The 22,712-nt window shown below is 39.1% G+C and overlaps 1 protein-coding gene across 39 annotated transcripts in view; it reads left to right on the forward strand.

Annotated features, from left to right (window-relative positions):
* LOC147341587 (uncharacterized) overlaps positions 1-22,712 on the forward strand; it is a 468,058-nt gene that overhangs the window by 17,790 nt on the left and 427,556 nt on the right. For 27 of the 39 annotated variants that reach the window (XR_015159152.1, XR_015159153.1, XR_015159167.1 and 24 more), the window contains 2 exons: positions 9,528-9,568; positions 10,023-10,117. The exons of 2 other annotated variants lie outside the window; for them this stretch is intronic. Coding sequence is in view for 13 of the 37 variants with exons in the window: in XM_086388284.1 (XP_086244410.1) it covers positions 9,528-9,568; positions 10,023-10,117 (136 nt within the window). In the remaining 24 variants the exon portion in view is untranslated. Of the gene's footprint in view, positions 1-9,527; positions 9,569-9,984; positions 10,118-13,859; positions 14,109-22,712 lie in introns of those variants that run through there. 10 more of the 39 variants (XR_015159155.1, XR_015159154.1, XR_015159172.1 and 7 more) reach the window with 4 other exon arrangements.

Here is a 22,712-nt window from a genome sequence, read left to right on the forward strand (position 1 = left end):
CTAATACATGTAATTTTCCTTCACATTTCATTAGCTGGAATGCATCACATCTTCCTAACTGCAGAATGGCTAGGTCTACTTTACAGAAAGGAGATTAGAAATTGGTGACCACTAAGAATATCTACAGACAGAGGGTGAGATGGTTGGATGGCATTGATGACTTGATGAACATGAGTTTGAGCAAGCTCTGGGAGTTGGTGATGGACAGGGAAACCTGGCATGCTGCAGTCCATGGGGTTGCAAAGAGTTGGACACTACTTACCAACTGAACTGAAGAATATCCCCACAGGAAGGGCTTAATAATTTTGGTAGTTTTTTTTCAGAGGCTTTTTTTCCCCCTGAAATTTCAGGTTTGCTGAGATTTGCAGAGATGGTTTGGCTGCATCTGCAGTTGGGTGATGGGTGAGGGTTAATAGAGTCTGTGTCTTATGGCAGAGATTTAAGTGTCCTGTTCAAGACCTGCTAATAGTGACCTTAGCACTCCCCCCCAAAAAAACAAAACACACATACACTCAAACATGTTCTGTTGGGCAGTCAGGAGGGCAGACAGAGGGGTAACTCTGAGTTCTAACTGGAGCTAACAGGTTTTGATGGATTGATTATTTGTGAAATGAATTTTAAAGAATTGGCTTTGAGTGATTTGATATACAGTAAATTAACTGAAAGCCTGAAATTGTTGACAAGCTCTTTTTGTGTTTCTTCATTTCCAGTTAAAAAAATTAAATTCTAGTTTATGGGACTTCATTGAGGTGTAATTGACAAATACTATTTAAAGTGTACAACATGATTTTGATACATATATGCATGGTGAAAGGATTCCTATCACCAAGTTAATTATGTGTTTAAATTTTAGCATGAATTTGGCGTGAGAAAGGATGTATTATTTATATTAGCCAGGTGATAATAGGCTTTAGTTTGGAAAGGACAGAGTGAGAGGGCATCTAGGAGCATTTTAGCTTTGCTTGTGGAGGGAGGCAGGAGGAAAAGGGCAGGTAACAGCGGATAAGATGGTTGGATGGCATCACCGACTCAATGGACTCCAGTTTGAGCAAACTCCGGGAGATGGTGAAGGACAGGGAAGCCTGGCATGCTGCAGTCCTTGGAGTCGCAGAGTCGGATGCGACTGAGCAACTGAATGAGGAGGGAGGGAGGAATAGGGTTTGGGTCAATGGCACCCCACTCCAGTACTCTTGCCTGGAAAATCCCATGGATGGAGGAGCCTGGTAGGCTGCAGTCCATGGGGTCGCTAAGTCGGATAAGACTGAGCGACTTCACTTTCACTTTTCACTTTCATGCATTGGAGAAGGAAATGGCAACCCACTCCAGTGTTCTTGCCTGGAGAATCCCAGGGACGGGGGAGCCTGGTGGGCTCCCATCTATGGGGTCACACAGAGTCGGACACGACTAAAGTGACTTATCAGTCTTACTGTAAGGAAGGTGCAGTTTTGTGGATGGCTCTTCCTTGATCCAAGGACTAGTCTCTGGGGACTCATTTTTGGAAGTCCAAGGAACTGAGCTTCTCTTTCAGTCATTTCTTTGTAGCTTCCAATATAAAGTAACATATCCAAAGACATATTTTTCTGTTTCATGTTGATTTACAGTAAACTAATTATTCCATTTCATGTTAGCTGAAGTATTTTTTATAACAAAAGATTTCTATTACAACAATTTTATTTCCTTTTGAAAATGTTATATTACAATAGTAAGGATTGATTATACATTTATTTTAAAAATTTTCATTTTTAAAAATAATTTTTTATATTTAAGGCATATAACATGATATATACATAGTGAAATGATTACTACAATCAAGCTGATTATGTATCCTGTCACATAAGATACCACTTGTTTGTGTGTTTGTGTGGTGGTGCTCTTAGGAAACTTCTAATATTCAATACAGTATTATTAACTCTAGTCATCGTGCTGTATATTAGATCTCTAACAGGGGTGGTTGTCGTGATAGTGGTTTAGTCGCTAAGTCATGTCCAAATCTTGCGACCCCATGGACTCCAGCACACCAGGCTCCTCTGACCTCCACTATCTGCTGGAGTTTGCTCAGATTTATGTTCGAGTTGGTGATGCTATCTAACCATCACCTCCTCAGCTACCCCTTTCTCCTCCCAGATCTTGCCCAGAATCAGTCTTTTCCAGTCAGCCAGCTCTTTGTATCAGATGGCCAAAGTATTGGAGCTTCAGCATTAGTCCTTCCAATGAATATTCGGGGTTGATTTCCTTTAGGATTGACTGGTTTGATCTCCTTTCTGTCCAAAGGATTCTCAAGAGTTTTCTCTAGCACCACAGTTTGAAAGCATCCATTCTTTGGCACTCAGTCTTCTTTATGGTCCAACTCTCATATCCATACATGACTACTTGAAAAACCATAGTTTTGGCTATACGGACCTTTGTCAGCAAAATAATGTCTCTGCTTTTTAATACACTGTCTAGGTTTGTCATAGCTTTTTTTTCCAAGGAGCAAGCATCTTTTAATTTCATGGCTGCAGTCATGGTCCACAGTGATTTTGGAGCCCAAGAAAATAAAATCTGTTTACACTTTCTCCCCTTCTGTTTGCCATGAAGTGATGGGACCAGATACCATGATCTTAGGTTTTTAAATGTTGAGTTTTTAAGCCAACTTTTTCACTTTCCTCTTTCACCTTCATCAAGTATTCTTACTTGGAAAATCCCATGGACAGAGGAGCCTGGGAGGCTATGGTCCATAGGGTCACATAGAGTTGGACATGACTGAAGTGACTTAACACACATGCACACACACACTCTGCATCTAAGTTACATAAGCAAGGTAACAATATGTAGCTTTGACATTCTCCTTTCCCAGTTTTGAACCAGTCCATTGTTCCACATCCAGTTTTAACTATTGCTTCTTGACCCACATATAGATTTCTCAGGAGACAGGTAAGGTAGTCTAGTATTCCGATCTTTTTAAGGATTTTCCATGATTTATTGTGTTCCATATGCTCAAAGGCTCTACCATAGTCAAGGAAGTAGAACTAGATGTTTTTCTGTAACTCCTTTGCTTTCTCCATGCTCCAACGAATGTTGGCAATTTGATCTCTAGTTCCTCCACCTCTTCAAAACCCGCACATCTGGAGGTTCTTGATTCATGTACTACTGAAGCCTAGCATAACTATAACTTTGTACCCTTTGATCACATCTCCCCATATCCCTCACCTCTGATAACCACTGTTCTACTCTCTGCTTCTATAATCAAACATTTACCAGATTTTACATGTAATTGAGATCATGAAGTGGTTCTTTTTCTTTGTGTCTGGTTTATTTCACTTAGCATAAGGTCCTCCAGGTTTATCCATATTGTTGCAGTTGACAGAATCTCCTTTTTAAAGGCTGACTAACATTTGTCTCATAATTACTTTATCTACTCATCCATTAACAGATGTTTGGGTTCTTTTTCATATCTTAGCTATTGAGAATAATGCTGCAATGAATATGGGAGTGTAGACCTCTTTTCAAGGTACTGGTTTCATTTTCTTTGGATATATACCCAGGAGATATATACTGACTATATATTGGATCATATGGTAATTCTAATTTTAATTTTTCAAGAAATCTCTTTGCTGTTTTCCATAGTGGTTGTTCCACATTAAATTCCCATCAACCATGTACAAGAATTGCCTTTTTTTCTATCATGGCATTTGTCACAGCAATAAAAACAATAATTCTAAAATATCTGTAATCACAAAAGATTCTAAATAACCAAAGAAATCCTAAGAAGAACATAGCTGGAGGCACCACACTTCTCAATCTCAAACTTTATCATGGAGCTATAAAAAACAATATGGTACCGACATAAAAATAGACACATGGACCAATGGAACAGAAGTAAACCCACACGTATATGTTCAACTAACTTTCTACAAGGGCACCAGGAATACACAATGGCTAAAGGATAGTCTGTTCAATTAACCGTGTCACGAAAACTGAATAACCACATGCAAAATAGTGAAAGTGGACACTTAAACCTCACAGCATAGACAGAAACGAACTTAAAGTGGCTTAATGACTTGAATGTTACACCTGAAGCTATAAACCTTCTAGACGAAAGCATAAGGGGAAAGACTGACCTTGGCCTTGGAAATGATTTTTTTTGATATGACACAAAAGGGAAAGCAACAGAAGGAAAAATAAACAAGGACCATAAAAAAGCTCTGCACAGCAAAGGAAACCATTGACAAAGTGGTAAGGCTACCTGTATGTTGAGAGAAACTATTTGCAACCCATATATCTGATAAGGGGTTAATATCCAAACAATATAAGAAACTTGTACAACTCAAAACTAAAAAAGTGAACAGTCCAGGTAAAAATTGGGCAAAGAACCTGAACAGACATTTTTCCAAAGAAAATATGCGAATGGTCAGCATGTATATGAAAGTTGCTTAGCATCACTAATCATTAGGAAATGCAAATTAAAACCACAATGAGAGATCACCTTACATCTTTTAGGATGGCCGTTAGCTGGAAATACTTTATTCAGAAGAGACATTCTTTTAGAGTAACTTGTCTAATGTTTGAAAGACCAAAATGAGATTGTGTATTTTAAGATTTTTTGATGTGTAGTTGATTTACAATGTTGTGTTAATTTCTACTGTACAGCAAAGTGTTTCAGCTATACATATATATGCATTGTTTTCAAATGAAATTATATATTTGAATCCTTTTTGTTTTCAGTTGTATTTCAAAATCCATTTTCTAGGTTAAACTGTATGAAATTGCTGATTAACTGTTTTTGAGATAATGGTTTGAGCCCTTATTGTTCTCTTGCTGCTGGTTTATCCATAGCTTTGTATAATGGAAAGATCAATGCATGAGGAGTCAGGAGACCTTGTTCTAGTCTGAGACCTGGCAATATTAAGCTGTGTGTCTTTAGGCAAGTAAGTTAACTGGTAAATGGAAAAGGGGCATACTTTTCTGCCTATCATATATCCTTATTTCTTTGAATAGGTTCTCATTGAATGCCTTGTGACTGCTAGGAACTATGCTAGGGACTGGGGATGTGGTGAATAAAACCGGTGTGGCTCCTGCCCTCCTGAACCTTAGAGTCTTACAGTTGATGACTGTGGCATTTGCACTATCTTTTTCAGCCAGCGTTTCTAATAACTCACATTTTCAATGATGTAGGCTCATCTGGTCAGTGTTCTTTCTAGTGAACTCAGGTTAAGATGCACACACTGGGAGAGCAGTGACATCAGCCAGTTGAAAGGATGAAGTCGCATCCACACCCACCTTGTCTGAAAGCAACAGCTGTTGTGCCATCTTCTCCAGCTTTACTGTAGTCTGCACTGTGTCTGTAATAATTGCACAGGGATCTGGACTTGGCAGTAGGCCCTTCTTTGAAATCTCCACCCACATACAAAGTGCCAGGGAGTCTCTTGCGTGCTATCAGAGTCACCCCAGGAAGAATGAACTTGACTGCAAAGTGGAGCCAAGCCACAGGCAGGATGCTTACTTTATTTAAAATTAAATTTTCCTGATTTTAAAAAGTATTACCTACAACACAGATTTCAAAAAGTACAAACAGGTATGCAGTGAAAATTGATTCTCCTTCAAACTCACATCCCCTGGCCTCCTTGATTCTGTCCTTAGTGGCAACTACTGTTGGCAGTATTTTTGTGTCTCTTTCCAGAGATGCTCTATGATGGTAGAAGGGGACTTATTTGAAATCAACTTTTATGTTTGTTCATACTTTTACAACTACTGAGCAGAAAACCCTAAGCAGTGGGTCTGTCGGCCAGTTGACATGGGAGCCTTGTTTGCTCTCCTACTTCTCCACGTTTCCTGGATTGTTGCCCGTTGTGAACATTTCCTGGATTCCTAGTGGGAAAACAGTGCTTCCTTAAGACCAAAGAGAACTGCAGGTTCTCATCAGGAAAAGATTATTCCTAATATACAGTAAATATACAGCAATGTTATTCTCAACCTAGTCTGTTGCGTGGAGCATTTAAAGAAAAATTGCGGTTGTTTCTAGGCTCCCTTAATTTCTGCCACTGGGGATAGATACTGTAAGATTTCGGGAGGATTCTTTCAAACTGCCTGGGGAGGGTGCACAAGGAAAGGCTGGCTTACCTTGAGGGGAAGAAATATTGCTGTCAATGCTTGTCTGCTCCAAAGTTAGGAGAAAGCCAGAAATTGAGTGAAGATGTGGTCAGTTAGCTGCTTCATAATTTATTCTTTGAAAGTAAAAGTGAAACTTTTAATTGCTCAGTTTAGTTCAGTCACTCAGTTGTGTCCGACTGTTTGTGACCCCATTAATCGCAGCACGCCAGGCCTCCCTGTCCATCACCAACTCCCAGAATTCACTCAAACTCATGTCCATGGAGTCGGTGATGCCATCCAGCCATCTCAGTCATGTCCAACTCTTTGCAACCCCATGGACTGTAGCCCACCAGGCTTTTCTGTCCATGAGATTCTCCAGGCAAGAATACTGGAGTGGGTTGCCATTTCCTTCTCCAGGGGATCTTCCCGACCCAGGGATCAAACCTGGGTCTTCTGCATTACAGGCAGATTCTTTACCACCTGAGCCACCAGGGAAGTCCCGATTTATTCTTTGGGCACCGTTAAAAGGGATCTGAATCATCCATGATGGTGTAGTATCACATGAGCTCATTTTTCTAAGCAGCCTGGGGTCTTTGGTTTGCACCAATAACCCTGGAAAAGCTTTACTATCTGCTCAGATCTCCTAGGGACCACTTTGGACCCGTTTTCCTGTGGTTGAGGACACAGCCATTTTCTAAAGAATCAGCCCTACCCTAGGATTTGGGAATCATATATTTTTAATGCATTTGAGCAGACTTACATCAGCAGCGTGGAGACTCAGTACCAACACCTGGTTGTGAACCATTGCCTGTCTTTGTACCAGAGACTCTGCTTGTGAGTAAACCCTCCCTTAAACTTTAGTCTTTATTCTGGCTCATGTTTTCGCAGTTTCTCTAGGACTGCGATTCCTTGGCCTTCCGTCCCAGCTCTCCATTTCAGCCCTTTAAAGGATTCATTTATTCAAGAAGACTTATTATTTTTTCCTACTGTATTTTGCATGGGTCAGGTACTGTGCCAGATGATGCTGACTCCTAATGGGAGCTTATCTTTCTAACAAGGGCAAGAGAAAAACTAACCATGTTAACATGTACAGATGTGAGAGTTGGACCAGAAAGAAGGTTGAGCACCGAAGAGTTGATGCTTTTGAACTGTGGTGCTGGAGAAGACTCTTGAGAGTCCTTTGGACTGCAAGGAGATCAAATCAGTCAGTTTTAAAGGAAATAAGTTCTAAATATTCATTGAAAGAACTGATGCTGATGCTGAATCTCCAATATTTTGGCCCATTGTTGTGAAAAGCCAACTCATTGGAAAAGACCCTGATGCTGGGAAAGATTGAGGTCAGGAGAAGGGGGCGACAAAATGAGATAGTTAGATAGCATTACTGACTCAATGGACATGAATTTGAGCAAACTTTGGGAGATAGTGGAGGTCAGGGAAGCCTGGCATGCTACAGTCCATGGAGTTGCAAAGAGTTGGACACGACTTAGTTACTGAACGACAACAATGTTATTATAGAGGGAGTGGAGGATGTTATGTATTGGAGCTCAGACTAGAGTCAATTAGTCCAGAAGGGCAGGGACTTTATAGAGGGAGATGGTGGTTAATCTGAGATCTGAAAAGATGAGGGTAGAAGTTAACCAGGCAGAACAAATGAGAGAGTGGAGGAGGTTTTTTGAACTTCTTAGGTGATCTGCTTCCCAAGTTGAACCTGCCCAATCCTGAGATTTGGTGGCTGCTGTTCATCATTGTGTTGTGTTGTGTTCCCTGCTGCCAACGTATCCACTTGGCCTGCAGCTTGATACCTTGATGACCAGGCCCACTCATGTGGACTTTTCCCAAGTTTGTGCCTTCTGGGTCCCTCTGTTCTCCCAGCCTTTGCTAGCCCCACTTCAACTCTACAGTGATGGGCAGGAGAATATGACATAGATATATCTTATGCTCTAGGACAGAGGGGTAGTTTGAACTCCTGAGAAATCTCACTCATAAAGATCATTTAAAGATGAGGTCAGCAAGACGATCTTCAGAGGTGTCAAACTGGTGGTGGTGTAGGGAATAATTATACTTGCTGCCTATGCCAGAGCCAAGAAGAAATGGATAATTGCAGATGAAGGTGAATTTAAGATGGATGTAACAGCAGAAGGTCATGGACTTATGCCTGGGGGTTGGGTTGGCAAGATTCTGGAAAGAAGCAAGGTGCATGCCAGCTGATGCTACCAGGTTTGGATGAAAATGGCCCAGCCAGTGAAAGGAAGGAGTTGGATTACTGGCCAAAGCAGAAATTAAGTCCAAATCCCTTCCTAAAGCTAGCAGCCCACCTGGAAATGTTTTGAATCATAAACTAGAACTGACAGATGATGAACAGGCAGCCAAGTAGTTGAGAAGCCAAGGTAGGTTGTTACTAGGGAAACGAAGCAAGTGAGAAGTGAAGTGTTTGATGCAATTTTAAGGGGCTGTACTAGGGTTTGTGTTGGCAGTTTGTTTTTACAGAGATATCTCGGGTTTCCCGGATAAGGTTAGGGGCTTGGGAGGAGATAGTGCCACTGACAGGGATTAATGTCACCCTCATTCATTCTTGCTCAGCCTCTAAATGAAAGTGGACTTGTTCATAATGAAGTTGTCCGAGTCCCTCCTCGGAAGAGTCAGTTTGTGAAGCATTCGGTCTTATCCTTTTCCTGTATGCAGATTGACATTAACGAATAACAAAACAGTAATTCCCCAAAGGATGATTGGTGCTATCTGTGATCAAGTCTTCTCTAGACTCTACAAATACTTAGAAAGGAAACCAACACCTAGTGAATTTTTTTTTTTTGATGGATGAGGGTGAGATTTAGCCACATAGATATAATATAGTCTGAGTGTAGTCATTCATTCATGTTTTGACTTTGAAATGTGTGTGTATATAATAAAACATATTATTTAAACATAAAAATATTGAGAGTGGAGGCGGTTGATCCTCCTGATGATTCAGAGGATGGAACTTTGTGCTTTCACTGCTGGGACCTGGGTTTGCTCCCTGGTCGGGGAACTAGGATTTCACAAGGTGTGTGGTGTGGCCAATAACAATAATAATGATAAGAAATAAAAGTATTACCCTAGATAAAGAAGTAGACTATTGCCAGTACCTTTAAGACTCCCCTGATGGTCCCCTCCCCAATAGAACCTTTATTTCTACCCTCTGTTCAGAGCAAACCACTGTACTGGCTTGTGATAATCATTCCTTGCTTTTCTTTATCATTATAGCACCTGGTTATGCTTTCCTAAATAAGGATATTGTTTGGCTATTTGTTAAGCCTTGTATGAATGGAATCATACTCCACATAGTTTTCATTGACTTGTGATTTTTTTATTGAACTATAGTTGATTTACAGTATTGTGTTAGTTTCAGGTATAGAGCAAAATGATTGTTATACACACATGAATATATGTTTTTGTATAACTCAGATTCTTTTCCATTATAGGTTATTACAGAGATATTGAATATAGTTCCCTGTGTTATACAGTAAGTCCTTAACTATTTACACATAGTATGTGTCTGTCAATCCCATACTCCTAAATCATCCCTTCCTTTCCCCTCTTTCCCCTTTAGTAACCATAAGTTTGTTTTCTATATTTGAGTCTATTTATGTTTTGTAAATAAGTTCATTTGTGCTCTTTTTTGGATTCTACATTTATGTGATATCAGATGATATTTGTCTTTGGCTTACTTCACTTAGTATAATAATACCTGGGTTCATCCATGGCCTGGCCAATGACATTAGTTCTTTTTTTATGTCTGACTAATGTTCCATTGTACATGTGTACCAAATCTTTTTTTTTTTTTAAATGATGATAACATATTTCCTGTAAGAAATACTCTCAGTCTCTTAGTTGGTACAATAAAGAAATGAATATTATTTTGGATTTCTACCCACTTAGGGGAATCAGTCACGGGTATAGCTGTTATGTTTTTGCAGAAGTAATATGGAAGGTGACAGCAGCAGCCGAATCAGACAAAGTTCCTTGGTTGGTCCCATCTCATTCAGGAGGCTTTCTGGACCAGGCAACAAGGGTTAGTGTGCTTTGTTCATCTTCTTTTCAGGATATAGGGCTCAGGGTACATCAGATCATTTTAGTGAAGCTTCTGTTGTGATGCAAAGTGTTTCAGCTTTGTCCTCTTAGTTTCAGTTAAGTCAGTTAAACATCTCAATAATTTCAAGGCAAATTGGTTTCAGAGGACTAACAAGTGACTTGCCCACAGCTCACTTATTCACCAAATTAATTAAACTTGTTAACAAATTAACTATAGAATTGCAAATATTGAACAGTCTCAGCTGCCTTGGCCTGGTTCATTCATCTTCTTCATTAATATTAACCACTCTGTCCTGTGTGATTGTAAGAGTCATGGTCTTTTATTTATTTATTTATTTTTAATTTTTATTTTATTTTATTTTTAAACTTTACACTATTGTATTGGTTTTGCCAAATATCGAAATGAATCCGCCACAGGTATACATGTGTTCCCCATCCTGAACCCTCCTCCCTCCTCCCTCCCCATACCATCCCTCTGGGTCATCCCAGTGCACCAGCCCCAAGCATCCAGTATTGTGCATCGAACCTGGACTGGCGACTCATTCCATATATGATATTATACGTATTTCAATGCCATTCTCCCAAATCATCCCAACCTCTCCCTCTCCCACAGAGTCCAAAAGAATGTTCTATACATCAGTGTCTCTTTTGCTGTCTTGTATACAGGGTTATTGTTACCGCCTTTCTAAATTCCATATATATGCGTTAGTATATTGTATTGGTGTTTTTCTTTCTGGCTTACTTCACTCTGTATAATAGGCTCCAGTTTCATCCACCTCATTAGAACTGATTCAAATGTATTCTTTTTAATGGCTGAGTAATACTCCATTGTGTATATGTACCACAGCTTTCTTAGCCATTCATCTGCTGATGGACATCTAGGTTGCTTCCATGTCCTGGCTATTATAAACAGTGCTGCGATGAACATTGGGGGACTCGTGTCTCTTTCAATTCTGGTTTCCTCAGTGTGTATGCCTAGCAGTGGGATTGCTGGATCATAGGGCAGTTCTATGTCCAGTTTTTTAAGGAATCTCCCCACTGTTCTCCATAGTGACTGTACTAGTTTGCATTCCCACCAACAGTGTAAGAGGGTTCCCTTTTCTCCACACCCTCTCCAGCATTTATTGCTTGTAGACTTTTGGATCGCAGCCATTCTGACTGGCGTGAAATGGTACCTGATAGTGGTTTTGATTTGCATTTTTCTGATAATGAGTGATGTTGAGCATCTTTTCATGTGTTTGTTAGCCATCTGTATGTCTTCTTTGGAGAAATGTCTATTTAGTTCTTTGGCCCATTTTTTGATTGGGTCGTTTATTTTTCTGGAGTTGAGCTGTAGGAGTTGCTTGTATATTTTTGAGATTAGTTGTTTGTCAGTTGCTTCATTTGCTATTATTTTCTCCCATTCTGAAGGCTGCCTTTTCACCTTGCTAATAGTTTCCTTTGTTGTGCAGAAGCTTTTAAGTTTAATTAGGTCCCATTTGTTTATTTTTGCTTTTATTTCCGATATTCTGGGAGGTGGGTCATAGAGGATCCTGCTGTGATATATGTCGGTGAGTGTTTTGCCTATGTTCTCCTCTAGGAGTTTTATAGTTTCTGGTCTTACGTTTAGATCTTTAATCCATTTTGAGCTTATTTTTGTGTATGGTGTTAGAAAGTGCTCTAGTTTCATTCTTTTACAAGCGGTTGACCAGTTTTCCCAGCACAACTTGTTAAAGAGATTGTCTTTAATCCATTGTATATTCTTGCCTCCTTTGTCAAAGATAAGGTGTCCATATGTGCGTGGATTTATCTCTGGGCTTTCTATTTTGTTCCATTGATTGACATTTCTGTCTTTGTGCCAGTACCATACTGTCTTGATGACTGTGGCTTTGTAGTAGAGCCTGAAGTCAGGTAGGTTGATTCTTCCAGTTCCATTCTTCTTTCTCAAGATAGCTTTGGCTATTTGAGTTTTTTGTATTTCCATACAAATTGTGAAATTATTTGTTCTAGCTCTGTGAAGAATCCATGTCGATAGATACTTAGCTTCCATGTCTCGGTTATTGTAGATAGTGCTGCTATGAATATTGGGGTACGTGTATCTTTTTGAATTCGAGTTTTCATCTTTTCCAGCTATCTTCCCAGAAGTGGGATTGCAGGATCACATGGTAGCTCTATTGTTAGCTTTTTAAGAAAATTCCATACTGTTTTTCACAGTGGTTGTACCAATTTACATTCTTATCAACAGAACAGGAAGATTTTCTTTTCCCTACACCTTCTCCAGAATTTGTTATTTGTAGACTTTCTGATGGCCATTCTGACTGCTGTGAAGTGATACCCACTAAGTGATACCTCACTGTAGTTTTTATTTTTGTTTCTCTAATTAATTTCATTTCTCTAACATCTAAAAGATGTTAAGCATCTTTTCATGTGTCTGTTGGCCATCTGTATGTCTTCTTTGTTACTTTTATTGTAAAATGTTTGACTCAACAATGCCTTGGTGTTTTTCCTTGTCAGTGCATGTTGTTTGGTGTATTCCTATTGAGGAATAGAAAAACAATTATTATTTATAGATACTGATTTTTTTTCTAGCTGTTTGTACATTAGAAATGAATACCATTATAAATGTTACTTTTATTTCTTGCTGCATATATGTGATGGTATTTACCTAGGAGCAGAATTCCTGGGTTAAAGAATAGGTGCATGTTGAACTTCATAATGCCAATCTGTTTTTAAAAGGATCTTGAGTTTTCTAAGGTATCTAAGAAACTCGAAAACATTACATACTCATTAGTAGTTGGTATTTTTGTCAGACTTTAATTTTTTGCCAATTTGGTGGCTGTAGGAATAGGATTTTAGTTCGCATTATCCTGATTACTAATGAGGTTTCCATTGTTTCACCCTTTTTTTCTAAAAGCCTATTCAAGCCTTTTACCTATTTTTTTTTTTCTGTAGGGTAGATGGTTTCATATTTTTAAGAATATGTATAAACATGTACATGCATGTACACATACATACTGTTATGTGGCATAAATATCCTCTTGCACATTGTGGCTCAGTTTTACATTTGCTTTATGGTCTTGGTGAATGGAAGTTCTTAAGTTTGACAACATTAAAATGGAAATTATCAATCTTATGTGACTTGTACCTCGTGTTTTAAGAACCCCTTTCTTATTTGAACAGTTCTTTTTGTTGCATCATCATTATTCAGTGATTTGTGCCTTCACATTTAAATATTTAATCCACTGGGAGCTTATTTCTTTGTGTGTGTTTTGAGTAGAGAGTCTCAAATGGATAAAAAGCCCACCCACTCCCTCACTGATCTGCGATAACCGTATGTCATGTGCCCCTGTATGGAGAGGTGTTTGTGGGCTTGTGATTGTCCTCCACTGGTCTCTGGCTGCCCTTGTACTGTATTTACCCAGATCTTAATTACTATAGCTTTATGAAAGGTCTTGATATCTGGTAGGGAAATTTTCTCAGCTTGTTCTTTTTCATTAAGTGTGTCTTGGCTATTTTTTGCTCTTATGCACTTCCTTATACATTTTAGAATCAGTTTGTCAAGTTTCCAAAAGTGTAAAACATTGATTTTTGGCCTGGATTTCCTTAAGGCCACTGCTAGTTTGAGGAAAAAATTAATGAAGCTGTCAGCCATAGCTCATACAAAGATTTCCTTCTAAAAAATGTATATTCCTGTAATAATGCTTGACTTTCCCTTTGTGTTGTTTCTGTATTTTTTATTATAGTGTTTAGAGTATACCCCCCCCTTTTTTTTTGCCACACCATGCAGCCTGCGGAACTTCCCCACCAGAGATTGAACACCCCACCCCCTTCCACAGTGAAGCTCAGAATCTCAACTAATGGACCACCAGAGAAGTCCTATCACATTTATTTTTTAAGTTAAAAAGGCCTTTACCATTCTTCTTTGGACAATAACAGTTGGACAATATGAGATGTTATCAGATGGGCTGCTTGTGGACTCAAGAATCAATAAAACTCAAATGAAAGAAATACCTTTATTATTTTTTTTTCTTTACCACCTCGGTAATAGTTCCAGTGGAAGAATTTTTTTAAAGAGGAAAATATAAAATAAAGACAAGAAACAGACATGCACAGATAGGGGGAGGGAGGCAGGGAGAAACTCCAGTTACTACTTTTTGCTCAAAAAATAATCAAAACGAAAAAGACATGCAGGCAGATTGTTAGCCGGACTACACCATCTGAACTAATTGCTGTAAGTGTGCCCAAATAAACATCTTCCTCTTAAATATTTAGTTCAAAGATTTCTTCTGGAATTCATCCATAGTTGGTCCCCAGTAGATGCTTTGTTTTTAATTGTGGTACTATAAAAGTTGTTTTGTTTCCTCAGATTTTTGACCGAAACCAATCAAGTTTTCATTAGTCTGTTTACTGTGGAAAACCCCATCATACCTGACATTAATTCAAACTCATCCATAATCCTCTATTATTTTCTTTTTTTTGACTGAGCTTAAGTTTCATCAACAGAAAAGTTTCTGGTAATACATCATTTGGGATCGGAAATGTATTTAGCATAAAGGGGAAAAGCCCATTTTGGGTCATCTTGCTGTTCATGTGTTTGCTTCATTTCATTAATAAAGAATAACACAGGCCTAAGCAGAGAACATCAATAATTAAAATCTAATCTACTTGTCTTTAAATGAGAGAACTGGAGGTTTATCTCTTGCTTAATATTGTAAAATCTGAGTTCTCAGTTCAGGAAAGTACTGTAACGTCCATTTTCAAATAAACAGAAGACAGAATTTGCTTGGCTGTCCCAACTTCTGGCAGAACCAGCTTGATGAGCAGTGAGTTAACATATCAGAAACACGTGTATTTAATTATCTCATACTGGCTTCAGGTTTGGGGGGCACAAAAGCTCGCTGAACGCAGGTGGAGATGGACTCAACTGTCTGTAACACCCACAGGTTGCTCACTTTTCATTCCTATATTCAATGGTATCCTGCCACTCAAACCCAGTCCTCTAGAACTGATCATCTTTTAAGGCAGTGGTTTGCAGACTTTTGGATTTATGTGACCTGTGAAATTTTATTTTAAAAATGAGGGTGGGGGGAAACAAGCATGGATCACTAGCTTTGAAAGAAACAACTCTTACTTATCCTTGTTCTTTCTTTACAGAAAGGATAGTATAACATGAACTAAGAAAAAACATTAAAAACATGATTTCAGACTAAACAGACCTTCACATTAGATAAATTTAACTGTATGAAAAATTGAACACACAGACTTCTATTCAGAATATTATGGGAGGTTAGGCATTTAGATCAACTCCTGTTATAAACAAGTAAATCCTGTACAAAATATTGTGTAAAAATCCCCTTAAATTCATCAGTGACTAGTTAAAAAAATATTTTAGGCCAAAAAGAAGAGTCTTATCCTAGAAAGGTAAGCAGAACTGCAGGTAGCGTCTCTCCAACAAGGGAAACTGGAGCAGTTTGTCATCTTTCTCTCTTTTGCTTCATTGTCTGTTTTGCCTGATATTCATATAGCTATAACCTCTTAATTTTGTGTAGAATTTGCCATTTATGTTTTTTCCATCTTTTTATTTCACCCTTTTTGAGATTCCTGTTTTACATGTATTTCTTGTAAACAGCACGGAGTTGACATATTTTTATGGTTGTCCCAGTCTGACAATTTTTGCTTTTTAACTGGAACATTTCGATCATTTACATGTATTAAGATGACTGGTATGGCTGAATTTCTCTCATTGTGTGCCACCAGCCTGCTTTGAAAGATGACTATGGTAGCTAAAATAAAAATACATGTTTCACCTAACCTTTGTTGATGCTGAGTCAACAAGGAGTCCTATTAATGATATGGCATATTGTTTAACCATTATTGTCCAAAGAAGAATGATACACACATTAAAAAAAAAAAAAAGGCTGGGGTAGATTCCAGGCTCTACAGTAAGAAAAACAGATGCTAAGGGAAAGGGAAAAGTCACACATTATAACAGAATGAGTTTTCTTAGAAGGAAACCTTTGTACTAGCTATGGCTCATGGCAGAATGTGTTGTATACTATTGCTTTCTGTATGAGTGGCATGTTGTGCATTTTTTCCCTCTATTATTATGTTTCTGGACATGAATTGTTGTTCAGTTGCTCAGTCCTATCTGAGTCTTTGCTCATGCAGCACACCAGGCTTCCCTCTCTTTCACCATCTCCCAGAGCTTGCTCAAACTCATGTCCATCAAGTCAGTGATTCCATCCAATCATTGCTTCCTCTGTCATCCCCTTCTCTTCCTGCATTCAGTCTTTCCCAGCATCAGGGTCTTTTCCAATGAATTGGCTCTTTGCATCAGGTGGCCAAAGTATTGGAGCTTCAGCATCAGTCCAATAAAAAGGCATCTATGTTTGCTCTCCAACACTAGTAGTTTTTGTCGAAGAGAACAGTAAGATTTGTTTTCTGGTCTGCATTAATAGTTCATATTCTTTTTTAAATACAGTGTTTCTGCTCTCATATTAATGAACCCAGAATTGTAACTTTGAGATGATGGCTTCCATGAATGATTGTGTGCGGTGCAAGAACTGATAGTTAAAAACTTTTTGATGGGGGAAAATAATTTTTCTGTTTGCCTTTGAAATTAATTGAATTGAAAGGATATTCAGGAATGGTTAAGTGTATTATCATCCTCTATGTCTCTCTTCCCTTTCCTCTATCATTTTGCTGCTGCTTTTTTTTCTTTTTCCCCACCGTGTGTCACATGGGATCTTAGTTCCCTGACGATCAAACCCCGGCTCCCCTGCAAGTAATTTCCACCTATGTGTTATGTGATTTCAAGAACACACAATATAGTAAATATAGGCAACAATACTGTATTATAATCAAACTTGTTAAGAGGCTGCTGCTGCTGCTAAGTCGCTTCAGTCGTGTCTGACTCTGTGCGACCCCATAGACGGCAGCCCACCAGGCTCCCCTGTCCCTGGGGTTCTCCAGGCAAGAGTACTGGAGTGGAGTGCCATTTCCTTCTCCAATGCATGAAAGTGAAAAGTGAAAGTGAAGTCGTTCAGTCGTGTCCGACTCCTAGCGACCCCATGGACTGCAGCCTACCAGGCTCCTTCGTCCATGGGATTTTCCAGGCAAGAGTACTGGAGTGGGGTGCCATTGCCTTCTCCGTGTTAAGAGGCTAGAGCTTAATTATTCCAATCACTAAAAAGAAATGATTATGTGGGGTGATAGGGGTGCTAATCATTGCTACAATTGCAATTACAGTATATCATTGTAGCAAATCAACACCATACACCTTATATTTATACAATGTTCTATATTTCTGTTAAAAAAAGAACACTTGTAATATAGATGTTTCTAAGAACCCTACTTACCTGCTGCATTGAGAAGAGTGTTAGACCAGAGAAGCATTGTAGAACACTTGTGATAAGGATATTTTTAAGAATGCTAAAAACCAGAACCAAAGCAACCCTGAAAGCTACTTTCTGCAGAAATATTCTCCTGTAGATGCCTGAAGTTCTGCCATTCACAGTTCTTTCAGCTCAATATGGTGCTTTTCTTGTGGTCCTCTTTTGCGATGAAATGGTCCTCCTGGAAGATGAGCCTTGTGACCTCTGACACCTGCTGGTTTATTGGACCTCTCATCCTTGTGAGCGATAGAAGATACCTAAGCAGGTGAACACATTAGGCACTTGCAGGGTAGATGGAGGGGTGACCGATGAGAACTTTGGAGGCATTGAAGACAGGCTCCAGGTCCTACATGGTGCTCGTGGCTGACTCAAAGGGCCTGCCCACTAAAATTGCCTTTTAAATTCACTGGAAGTCTAGTGAAATAGGTTATGATGGTGATGGTGGTTTAGTCAGTAAGCCATGTCCTGCTCCTGCAACCACATGGAGTGTAGTCCGCCAGGCTTCTCTGTCCATGGGATTCTCCAGGCAAGAATCCTGGAGTGGGTATTTCCTTCTCCAGGGGATCTTCCTGACCCAGGGATCAAACCGCATGTCCTGCATTGTAGGCAGATTCTTTACCACTGAGTCCCCAGAGAAACCCACGAAATAGGTTATATTCTGATATAATAAGAGAAATGGGATTAAATGGAAGGGCATAAGTTTAGGGCTTACTTGGGAGCCAGATGAGTGGAAGTGTCACACTGGCAAAACTTTCTCTCCTGTAGTATATCTTTTAGGGACATAAGGCTGAAATATCAACTTCATGTTCACGTTTCTGCTCTTTTTATAGCCTTAAGTGCAGGGACAACTAAGTTGGAAAATGAAGGCCTGATTACATTTTTTTTCAGGGGTGAGAAAAGTTTCTAAAATGTGATGGTAAATTATGCAATTTCCTGTTAAGAATAGTGGTTACATATAACTTTTGTGGAAGGTTTTATAAACAAGCACAAGGCCGGTGGAAGTCTAATGAACAGAACATTAATATGCCTGGACTAATGATGCTAAGGTACACTAATAAAATCACTCAATAAATAGATTCCTAAAATCCACATTGCAAACTTGATTCTGGAATAGATACTGGAATGATAGGGGTTTCGAGATGGGTGGCACAAGAGCCTATATTTTTGTGCGTGAAGCAAGCGTGTGCCAAATGCTGCTGTCTTTGCATAATTCATTGCATGAAAAGTCCCTGCCTTAGCAATTGCATAACTGTTCCCTAATAGCAGTGATTAGCTACAAGCAGATTGGGCATTTGGCTTTTATGAACAGCCATTTTCAGATTGAGGTGGGCTTTCATTCTGCAGGAGCATTTAAGCAGCCTTTTAAAAAGGGCAGCATTTGGTCTTTCTGTAAGATGACAGGGAACCTACTACTTGCTGCTGCTGCTGCTGCTAAGTCGCTTCAGTCGTGTCTGACTCTGTGCGACCCCATAGACGGCAGCCCACCAGGCTCCCCCGTCCCTGGGATTCTCCAGGCAAGAACACTGGAGTGGGTTGCCATGTCCTTCTCCAATGCATGAAAGGGAAAAGTGAAAGTGAAGTTGCTCAGTCATGTTTGACTCTTCGAGACCCCATGGTCTGCAGCCTACCAGGCTCCTCCGTCCATGGGATTTTCCAGGCAAGAGTTTTGCAGTGGGGTGCCATTGCCTTCTCCACCTGCTACTTAGATAGCCTAATTGACCTGGGCTGCATCGCTCCAGGCAACTTATAGGTTTCACCTGTGATAGCCAAATATGCTGGAATTGCTGGAAAATTTTTTTGAGAAATGTGTACGAAGCTCTTCTACCTACCTTTATTGAGATCACTCTGACTTGACTGACTATTCTCGACCCACAGAAGAAAAGCTCCTGCCAGCATCCTTCAGGATCCCAACAGGCAGCAGGTCAGACATTCAAAAGAGGGTGATTGAAGGGAATTGGGTGAAGGACCGTACTACAGTTGTGTGGGCAGGGTTAATGGAAACAAATAAGGGATGGCAAAGCATCCACATGGGGCCACTGCCACTTCGGGTTGTGAACAGGCATGGGGAAGCGTGTCACTGCCAGAAGTCAGCACGGGCTCTAACTGTAGGAGAGGGCCACCTGACAGGAGTTATGCCCCATGACAGAGGAACAGGGCCGCTGCTACCCCACATCTCCTGTGGGGCTTCCTACTGGCCATGCTCAACTGGAAGTCATAGGGCAAGGGGGCTCGTTGAATATAATCCATGAAGGTCAGCCTCTTGGGAAAGGTGAAGATAGAGAAGGGTGGAGAGTACATATATCTGGATGGGTGAAGAGAAAATAACCTTCTTTCACAATTTGTGAAGGAATGGAGAGGGCATCCTTTCTTTTGCTGCTTCCACCTGCAAGGTATTTTCTTCATTTCCAGCAGTGAATGCTTGTCGGGGATCTCCAGGAAAGGACCATGAGTAAATGTTTGTTCTCTGTCTTTATGGAAGGGTTCTGCTGATAAGGTAATATATTGATAGATTATGGAGCAGTGGAGACCCGGAAGTTATGGTGTGATTGCTGGTTAAATGGAGAGGCTGCAATTTAGATGCAGTGATTTTAGAGGCACTGTTTATTATTCCATCTTATATTTCATTTTGCATAGAACATTAAGATTGCACTGTAGAGGAAAGGAAAGTATAATAAGTCTCCTACAATTGAGGAAGGGCATGTTTATTATAAAGAAATAACTCACTTTGAAAGGTAGTAAAAGATAGAAGGAAGATAGACAATGACTTTCATCTCTTTCCTTTCTTCTCTTACTGTCCATCCCTGCTCTCATGCACGCATCAGTATCATCTAATTCCAGAACGTTTTCATCAGTCTTCTATTGTACATTTTATTTATCCATCAGTTAATGGATATTTGGGTTGCTTCCAGTTCTTGGCTATTGTGAATGGTACTGCTGTGAACATTCCTGTAATGTGTTTTTGTGTGGACATATTTCTTTTGGGTGTATACCTAGGGATGGAATTGTTGGGTCATATGATAACTATGTTTGATATTTGGAGAGACTGCCAAACAGTTTTCTACAGATCCTGTACCATTTTACATTTCCATCAGCAACGTATGTGGGTCCCAACTTCTCCATATTCTTACCAATACTTACTTACTGTTGTCTATCTTTTACAGTTTACGTTTTTTGGTGGGTGTCAGGTATTATCTAATAGTGGTTTTGATTTCCATTTCCTTGATGACTAGTCATGTGGAGCATTTTTTCATGTGCTTATTGGCTATTTTTATATCTTTGGAAAAATATTCAGCTAGTTTTCCCATTTTTCAGTTGAACTGTAAGAGTTCTTTATGTATTCTAATGTAAGTCACTTATCAGGTATATGATTTTCAAATATTTTCTCCCATTCTCTTGGGTGTCTTTTCGTGATGTTGTCATATGCACTGAAAAAAAATCAAATTTATCTATTTTCTTTTACTATTGGTAACATCTAAGGAAATGTTTCCAATCCAAGGTTATGAATATTTACTTATATATTTTTATCTAAGAATGTTCTAGTTTTGGCTCTTGTATATAGATCTTTGATCCATTTTATATTACATTTTGTATGTGGTGTGAAGGGAGGGTCTAAATTCATTTTTTTACATGTGGATATCCTTTTGTTTGTGCCCTTTCAACAGATATGTCTGATTTTGTAGACTTCATTAAAAAACATCTGTGTAGAACATACACGCAGTTGAGGAAAGTGCTATTTCTCACAAAAGAACTCATTTTAAAACGAATAAGATGTAGTACTCAACCTGGCAGTAAAGAGTCCCATTCAGTGTCCAAGTTAATGTCTCCTGTTAGATAAAGCAGTCAGGGAGACCAACAAGATTGACTTGACTTTATGGTATGTAACCGTTAATATTACCTGGAATATACTTGTATCCAGGCAGTAGTTATTCAGCCATAAATGCCCTGATAGAAGTTTACCTGTGATGCAGTCAAATGCAGATGGTCTGTTTGGAAAGGTCTGCAAAAACCAAGCAAATGCAACATCCATTTATGATAAAAACTCTCCAGAAAGCAGGAATAGAAGGAACATACCTCAACATAATAAAAGCTATATATGACAACCCACAGCAAACATTATCCTCAATGGTGAAAAATTGAAAGCATTTCCTCTAAAGTCAGGAACAAGACAAGGGTGCCCACTTTCACCATTACTATTCAACATAGTTTTGGAAGTTTTGGCCACAGCAATCAGAGCAGAAAAAGAAATAAAAGGAATCCAAATTGGAAAAGAAGAAGTAAAACTCTCACTATTTGCAGATGACATGATCCTTTACATAGAAAACCCTAAAGACTCCACCAGAAAATTACTAGAAATAATCAATGACTATAGTAAAGTTGCAGGATATAAAATCAACACACAGAAATCCCTTGCATTCCTATACACTAATAATGAGAAAACAGAAAGAGAAATTAAGGAAACAATTCCATTCACCATTGCAATGAAAAGAATAAAATACTTAGGAATATATCTACCTAAAGAAACTAAAAACCTATATATAGAAAACTATAAAACACTGGTCAAAGAAATCAAAGAGGACACTAATAGATGGAGAAATATACCATGTTCATGGATTGGAAGAATAAATATAGTGAAAATGAGTATACTACCCAAAGCAATTTATAGATTCAATTCAATCCCTATCAAGCTACCAACAGTATTCTTCACAGAGCTAGAACAAATAATTTCACAATTTGTATGGAAATACAAAAAACCTCAAATAGCCAAAGCAATCTTGAGAAAGAAGAATGGAACTGGAGGAATCAACCTACCTGACTTCAGGCTCTACTACAAAGCCACAGTTATCAAGAAAGTATGGTACTGGCACAAAGACAGAAATACAGATCAAAGGAACAAAATAGAAAGCCCAGAGATAAATCCACGCACATATGGACACCTTATCTTTGACAAAGGAGGCAAGAATATACAATGGATTAAAGACAATCTCTTTCACAAGTGGTGCTGGGAAATCTGGTCAACCACTTGTAAAAGAATGAAACTAGAGCACTTTCTAACACCATACACAAAAATAAGCTCAAAATGGATTAAAGATCTAAACATAAGACCAGAAACTATAAAACTCCTAGAGGAGAACATAGGCAAAACACTCTCTGACATACATCACAGCAGGATCCTCTATGACCCACCTCCCAGAATATTGGAAA

Source organism: Bos grunniens, chromosome X (genome assembly GCF_055505025.1).
Source record: "Bos grunniens cultivar Pamir isolate PY7600 chromosome X, Bosgru_T2T1.0, whole genome shotgun sequence".
Taxonomy (NCBI): Eukaryota; Metazoa; Chordata; class Mammalia; order Artiodactyla; family Bovidae; genus Bos; species Bos grunniens.